This window comes from Drosophila yakuba, chromosome 3L, assembly GCF_016746365.2.
Source record: "Drosophila yakuba strain Tai18E2 chromosome 3L, Prin_Dyak_Tai18E2_2.1, whole genome shotgun sequence".
Classification (NCBI taxonomy): Eukaryota; Metazoa; Arthropoda; class Insecta; order Diptera; family Drosophilidae; genus Drosophila; species Drosophila yakuba.
Genome location: NC_052529.2, coordinates 23711107 through 23719159, shown reverse-complemented (window position 1 = coordinate 23719159; position 8053 = coordinate 23711107). Strand labels below are relative to the sequence as shown.

The 8053-nt window shown below is 44.0% G+C and overlaps 1 protein-coding gene across 1 annotated transcript; it reads right to left on the bottom strand.

Moving 5' to 3' along the window:
• Nucleotides 1-2428: 2428 nt before the first annotated feature.
• Nucleotides 2429-7906, bottom strand: LOC120321457. Its single transcript, XM_039373975.2, has 2 exons — nt 3365-7906; nt 2429-2648 (listed from the first exon to the last, which is right to left on the bottom strand). Exons 1-2 carry the CDS (start codon nt 7314-7316, stop codon nt 2572-2574), a joined length of 4029 nt encoding a protein of 1342 aa, XP_039229909.1. The 5' UTR covers nt 7317-7906; the 3' UTR covers nt 2429-2571.
• Nucleotides 7907-8053: the final 147 nt, after the last annotated feature.

Below are 8053 nucleotides of genomic sequence, written 5' to 3'. Positions count from 1 at the left end.
GTTCTGATGAATTAATTCATTCATAGGGTTTTATTTGAATATTTGAGTAAATATTCTATAGCTTGCGCGAAATCTACCAGGATAAATCGTTTTTGTTCGCCAAAAGAAATTTAAAAGCTGTAATAGTGGGATTTTTATGTCAGCTATTGTTCTAGAAGCAATTCGTTGGACAATCGAAAATTTTGAGAATTTGTTTAAGCAATTGACGAAAAGTTTTCTGTCAGTAGATATGTATGTTCGTATATGTATGCTGATATGTAATAATACGCCTGTGTAAAAAGGAATAGGCGTTCCCCAAGAATATGTTTCTGGGGGTGACGATCATATTTAGCTTTTTGACAGGTTTTACAAATTGCAAGGACTTCATTTGCCAATTGAGTCATTTTGGGAAAAAAATAGTCCTGAAGAATTTGTTTCACGTTTTCTTGAGCGGCTCTAGAGCCAGCAGCCCTCTTGTACGCATACAGCGACAGCTGACCACTGTATTGGTGCACACGTCTGCATGCACTTTATGCATTTTAAAAATGACAAAATGTGGCCTTCATTTTAGAAGTTCTTACACTTTAAATCTATATTATTTTTTAGAAATTGTCACCACCTAAAAACTCTAGCTTTGCATTGCCTTAAGATAATAATTATTCAAATTCAACATAGAAATAATAATAGTAATAATAATTTTCGCTTTCAGTGCTGGACAGTGGCATAGTAGATGCTCTACCGTTTCTTCCATTTCTTCGTCCCTACAGCTACGGCAGAAATCATTGTACGGGGCATTTAGTCTTCTGGCATGGGTGCCTATCAACCAAATGCCCTGTGATGACACTCATAGCAGTGCTGAGGCTTGCTCTGGTCAATCTTAAAAGTTTTGACGTTCTTTTTGAGCTTATTTTTGGCCATATTTGGCGTGTTAGGCGACAGTGTGTGGTGTTTTCCCATATTGTCTGTTTGTTACGGTTTAGGTTTTCCCTAAGTAGTAGTTTACAAGTGGCTAAAGGCAAACTCATGCCATCCATCTCTTGTATAAGTGGCGCGGTAGTGCCTTCTCGAGCTAGTTGCCTTCTATGTCCCTGTGTCCGGGTACCCATATAAGGCTGATTACGAATTGTTGTGTCATCTCGTGTAAGGATGAGCGGCAGTTCGATACTGTTTTCGAGTGACTTGAGATTGAGCCAATCGATTTGAAAGCTGCTTGGCTGTCACTGAAATGTTTCGTGTGAGCTTTCCGGTTTTAATGATTTTAAGTGTTTTAGGGCCTCCCTTATTGCTGCTACTTCAGCTTGAAAGACGCTGCAATGATTGGAAAGTCTGAACGAGATGCGCCGGCCTAGCTGTTTGGAGTAAACTCCTCCTCCTACTCTTTTCTGTAGTTTTGACCCGTCCGTATAGAAGCATATCCCTCTCTGGGATGATTGTGTTGAAAGGTGTTTGTATGTACTCCGTTGGAGTGCAGTAGTCTGTCCTGGAGGGGACTATTTGAATGTGTTTTAGGATACATGAGTGACCCGCTTTTGTGGGTTCCACTGTTTGGTATCTCTAAGCCTGATTTCCGCTACTATAGATGGTTCCATGCCAGCTAGTTCTGGACTTGGGAGGTTGAGTATGGCATTTAGGCCTTCGTTTGGGGTGGTGCGTAAAGCACTACTGATGCAGAGTGCTGCAGCTCTTTGCATCTTTGCTAGCATTTATATGCTGCATTTATTTTTCAGGGACGGCCACCATACCACGACCTCATACAGTAGTCTTGGTCCGACGATAGCCGTTGAATAGTTGTGATGCCTCACTGCTTTGACATCATTGTAATGGGGTTCGCAAATAAGAATCATATATACACTATTTAACTTCATTTATTTCTTCATATACAAAAATCACGTCTGATCGCTATGACCGCAAATTCCAAGAGAGAAAGAAAGAATACAGTTCAGTTCAATTAGCATCGATATATAAAATGTTAATCCGCTGTTAAGACAGCTGAAGCACCGGGTGACTCCGCTCATAATCCGTACATGCCGCCCGCCAATGCGTCGTCCAGCATGAAGGCTCCTTGTGATTCTTGATCCGTGTGTTGATCATAATTATGTTGAAATCGGAAGTGGACAAAGCTTTGTGATTGACCTCTTTTGAATGCCAGATTTCGTCTTTAATGTAACCACTCTGACTAGCGAGTCCGATCCAGGGTGCAGTTCGACGACTCGGCCTATAGTCCATTTAGCTGGTGGTAGATTATCATCCTTTATAATGACTAAGTCGTTGATGCTAAGATTATCTTTGATTTGGCACCACTTTGGCCGAGTTTGCAAGTGTGATAACCAATCACGAGACCATTGAGACCAGAATTGTCGCGTCATGTGTTGTTGTGCGAGAAATAGTTCACGCAAAGGCTTATTATTCGGCCGACCTTGTGGCGGTGCCAGTAGTGCGTCACCAATTAAGAAATGTGCTGGAGTTAGTACTTCTAAATCGTCAGGGTCGGCGGTTAGCGGGCAAAGTGGACGTGAGTTCAAACATGCTTCAATCCTGATCAAAACTGTAGTAAGCTCCTCATACGTCTGCTTGTGGCTGCCGACGATCCGTTTAAGATGATGCTTCATTGCTTTCACGTTTGCCTCCCAGATGCCACCAAAATTGGGAGAATATGGAGGTGTGAAATGCCACCTTGTCCCATGTTGACATGTCGATTCGTTTAGGGCTGCCTTGCAAGTGATGGGCTGGTTAAGCGATGTACTCGCGCCAACAAAATTTGTGCCGTTATCACTATACATATGTTGAACTTGTCCTCGACGTCCGGTGAATCGCGTAAATGCTTGCAGGAAGTGCTCTGTTGAAAGTCCAGTGACGGCTTCCAAGTGGACCGCCTTGGTTGCTAAGCATATAAAAATGGCTACATAGCCTTTGTAGGTGGTTGATCCTCGTACACGCGCGGCTTGAAGTTCAATCGCACCAGTGTAGTCAACTCCTGTTGTAATGAACGGACGAGTTGGGGGGTTGACTCGATGTAATGGCAAGTCACCCATCAATTGCTTCGCTACGACTGGAGCTACCTTAAAACATGTGACGCATTTCCGGATGATTCGCCTGACTGCTTGTCTGCCTCTGGGAATCCAGAATTTGTAGCGTATGTGAGCCAGTGTTAATTGAGCGCCGCCATGTAGAGTGAGCTGATGAGAGTGTTGAATTACCAAATCTGTAAATAGGTGACAATGAGGTAATATAATTGGATGTTTTCGAGAAAAAGAGAGATTTGAATGCTTGAGACGGCCACGAATCCTCAAGATATTGTTGTCAAGAAACGGTGTAAGATTTGAAAGTGTGCTACGGGGTGGTAACGGCTTGTTCCTTTTAAGCGCTTGGATGTCGGCGTGAAATGTATCGGATTGTGCAAGGCGAGCTATGCAGCACAGGGCCTCATCCAGCTCGTCAGGAGAGAGTGATCCGTGACTTCGTTGTGCTCGAGCATGAGCATTGTGGCAGAATCGTAACATGTATGCCGTGACACGTAGCAGTTTTGTATACGACGAGAATCGGTCAATAATAGAATCCTTTGTGTCTGACAAGGTAGTGAAGGCTCTAATTTTTATGGATTTGGCCTCCAGATCCCGTTCTTCTGGATTGAGCAATTGTGATTGCGTGTTTGGCCAAATATTGTGTGGTTTGCATAGCCAGGATGGGCCATGCCACCAAATATCAGGTATTTGGCTCGGTGGTAAGCCTCTGGTTGCGCAATCTGCTGGGTTTTCCGATGTGTCTATGTGGTGCCACTGAGCCGCTGAGGTGTGGTCGAGAATGTAAGACACTCGGTTGGCTACAAACGTTTTCCACCTAGTAATGTCTCCTTTAATCCAGTGCAGAACAATGGTAGCATCGGTCCAGTAAAAGGTAGATATATGTGCATTGGTCCATCGGTTATTCTCCAGCACCCATTTGGTGAGTTTGGTAGCTAATACTGCACCGCATAGCTCAGTGCGCGGTATTGTTAACGGCTTGGTTGGCGAAATTTTTGATTTTGCGACGATGAGCGTTGTATAGAAAGTCCCATCAGACTGTTGGGTGCGTGCATACACTGCTGCTGCGTAAGCACTGGAGGATCCATCGCAAAAGGTGTGCAGTTGTATCTCACTACTAAATAGTGGCGTAAATTTGACGCTGCGTGGTATTTTGATCGTCTTAACCTTCATTAGTTGCTGTCGAAATTGTTGCCATTTGACGGCAATGGTGTTGGGAACTGGCTCATCCCAATCCAGTGATGTACTCGATCCGTCCTCGCGATATTGCTTCGCTAGTGTGATTTCTTTCAATATAATCTTTGCTGAAATTACAACTGGAGCGATTAATCCAAGAGGATCAAATAAACGTGCTATGGTCGATAGGATTTCTCGTTTTGTTATACCGGCTGGAGTATTTGCTAGTAATTTATAAGTGAAGCAATCTTGCTTGGGCAACCAGTACATACCCAGTGTTTTGATGGTGTCCGCATTGTCCCAACTGAGGGATGTCTGCTTGCATCGATGCTCGAGAGGTATCGTTGCCATCAGATCCTGGTCATTACTAGCCCATTTTCGTAGCTCCATGCCAGAGGATTTTAAAGCTAGCATAGTTTGCAAACTTTTCCGTATTGCTGCCTCTTGTGAATGATCGCCTGAGAGAATGTCGTCGACATATATCTCATTTTTGAGAACGTTGGATGCCATAGGATATTTTGTCTGTGTGTCTTCAGCTATTTGATGGATGACTCTTATAGCTGTATAAGGTGCAGACGCTGTTCCAAACGTGACGGTAGTTAAGCAATGCTGTTTGATGACTCCATCCGCCGCCCGCCATAAAATCCTCTGGTACTGCGTGTCATCAGGGTGGACATTGATACAGCGATACATTCGTTGTATATCGGCAGTGAAAACAAACTGATATTGTCTCCAATTCAAGAGAACGGCTGGCAGATCATTTTGCAGCGTGGGACCTACACATAGTACATCGTTTAACGATCTGCCATTTGAGGTCCGGGCCGATGCGTCAAAAACGATACGTTGTTTTGTGGTGAGGCTTTCTTCTTTGAAAACTGCATGATGTGGTAGCACGCATGATGCAACATGCCGACCGTAGGAATCCGTGGTTATGGTTGAGTTTTCGCTCGTCTCTGCCAACGTGATTTGACCTAGTTGAAAATATTCTTCAATTCCTTTGCAGTATCTGATCCATTTGTCTGGGTCCCTTTGAAGGCGCCTTTCGAGTTGAAGATATCTGTTCAGGGCGATCTGATGAGATTTTCCGAGCGTCATACTGGGGTCAAAGTTCCTCTTGAATGGCAAACGGACTTGATAACTGCCGTCTGGTTGACGTTGATGGGTCTGCTTAAAGAAAGACTCGCACCATTGATCTTCTTTGGAGAGCTTTGGGCGTTCTGGAACTGATTCTACCTCGCAAAATACCTTAAGCAGCTCTTCGGAGTTTATTATGGCATGATTACATCGAATGTGGCGTGTAATATGCGTGTTGCCAACATTGCCTAACAGAACCCATCCGAGTTGAGTATTCTGCGCTATGGGTTCGTTTGGCAAGCCAATCTTAGTTCCAGGTAACAAGAGTTGTGCCATAAGGTCGGCTCCAAAAATGATATCGATTCGCTTGGATCTATAATAATAGGGGTCTGCGAGCATGAGACCATGGATATGACTCCAGTTTCCTGCTGGAAAACTTTGACTTGGCATGTGTGATGTCAACGTGTTCAAAACATAAGCATCGTCGACCTTTAACGAGAAATTTGGGTTAGTTGCTGTTTGCACCGAACAACTTACGATGAATTTGCAGCGTCGTCCTGAATCTTGACCGACTCCGGTGATTGAAGTGCGAGTTGTGCTTCGGGAGAGCTGGAGAGACTGTACAGCATGCTCCGAAATGATAGTTGCTTCCGATCCTTGGTCAAGAAGCGCGTTTACCGTGGCCTGGCATCCTGTCTGTGTGTTACTGAGTACAACCCGAGCTGTTGCTAGTAGTACCTTTCGATGAGTCATAGATGAAGTTGTAGTTGACATGCACTGTAGAGTCGGCTTGGCATCTGAACTGGCTGCTGAACTTTGGCATGATGTCGAGGAGGGTATCAGCGTTGGCTGTGTTGCTGGAAAATGTAACATCGTGTGATGACGTTGACCACAATGAAGACAATTCTTGTTGCTGGGGCAGCTTGCTTGTGTGTGCGATTTTCCCAGGCAATTGAGACACAATTTTGCCTTGCTGGCCACTTCCTTCCGTTGGTAGCAATCCATTGAAAGAAATTGCGGACATCTTCGAAGTATGTGTAAGTTGCCACAATGATAGCAAGCGGACGCGGAAGCACCCGACCTGGTGTGGGCGCTGTGCACACGCACGCGTTTAGTACCGTCTGAAGTTTCATTTGACTGTTTCATGCCGCTGCACGCGTTACGGCTTTCAATAGCGTCTAACGTAACAAGTCGATCATTGAGGAACTGTTGCAGATCTTTGTATGAAGGAACGTCAATCTTGCTGCCCAGATGATGCTCCCAAGCTGTGTGAGTGTCTTTGGGTAGTTTGGTTGTTAGATAATGAGTCAACCAAAAATCTCCTCCCTGTAGTGGCGCCTTGACGGTATTGCAAGCGGCAATGCAGACGTTGACTGTGCTAACCATAGACCGTATGTCAGCAGATTTTTCTTTCGAAAGATTCGGTAAGTTGTAGAGCATGTTCATGTGGCTGGCGAACACAATTCGTGGGTTGTTATATCGTTGTAGAAGTGTGGTCCAAGCGACTTCATAGTTTGCTTCAGTTAAAGCGATTTGGCGAATGTCGTTGTCCAGGCCTACTGGTAATGCTTCCTTTAAAAAATGGAACCTTTGAATCTTATCCAGACGCTCATTATTGTGAATTAAGCGTAAATATGCATCATGAAAACTTGGCCAGTCCGCGCAGTTGCCAGAGAATTTCGGAACTGGTAATTTTGGCAGTGGTATCCGTACTTCCTCTACATGTGTTGTTATTGTAGAGTTAGCTGATTCGTTGTGCGTCACTGTGCCTGGATAAATTCGTTTCTTTTCTTCGGCCACGAAACAGTAAACTTCCATGCCCAGGTCTTCGAATTGGCTGATTGTATTTTGTTGCTTATACACACTTTCTTCGTAGTCTGCCATGCATATAAGTGTGTGATGCGCCTGATGAAATTCTTTGTTAAACTCGTCGATTTGATTCAAACGTTTTTCGAAATATATTTCCGTTTTCCGCGCACTCGAGTCTTTTTTCACATTACTGAACAAGCGCTTCAAAGACTCAATGCGGTCAGTTTGAACTCGCACCAGTTGATCAAATTTCGACATTGTTTATACTGACGTTGCTCCACTGTATGTAATATGCACAAATGCTCGTATGTTATCGGTGTTCTTCTTTGACGTCTTGTTTTTTTGAGTTGGCAGAGATTCCGGCAAATCTAACGGAATCGAAGGGCAACGGGACTTAGCTCTGTCGTGATGAGAGCGAGCGCGAATGTTTGCGTATACTGCTCTGTCGTGATGAGAGCGAGCGCGATAGAAAACGTAGGCACGGTGATTTATCTGGATGAAGCCGACCACGAAGATAAAATTGCCAAACAGCTTTTAGCAATTATTAATTATGATTCTTATGAGCAAGGTTCCCCTCATGGGCCACCAATGAATAGTTGTGATGCCTCACTGCTTTGACATCATTGTAATGGGGTTCGCAAATAAGAATCATATATACACTATTTAACTTCATTTATTTCTTCATATACAAAAATCACGTCTGATCGCTATGACCGCAAATTCCAAGAGAGAAAGAAAGAATACAGTTCAGTTCAATTAGCATCGATATATAAAATGTTAATCCGCTGTTAAGACAGCTGAAGCACCGGGTGACTCCGCTCATAATCCGTACAGCCGTATACATCCAGTTTACTATATAGGATGTCATGCCTCATTTGAGCCCTATTGCTTTCTTTCACGTGAAGAGTGCTATTGAGACTTTTTTGTATCTGTTTGTGAGATTCAAGTTCCAGTTTAGTTTCCTGTCAAGTATAACGCCCAGGTACCTTGCGCTG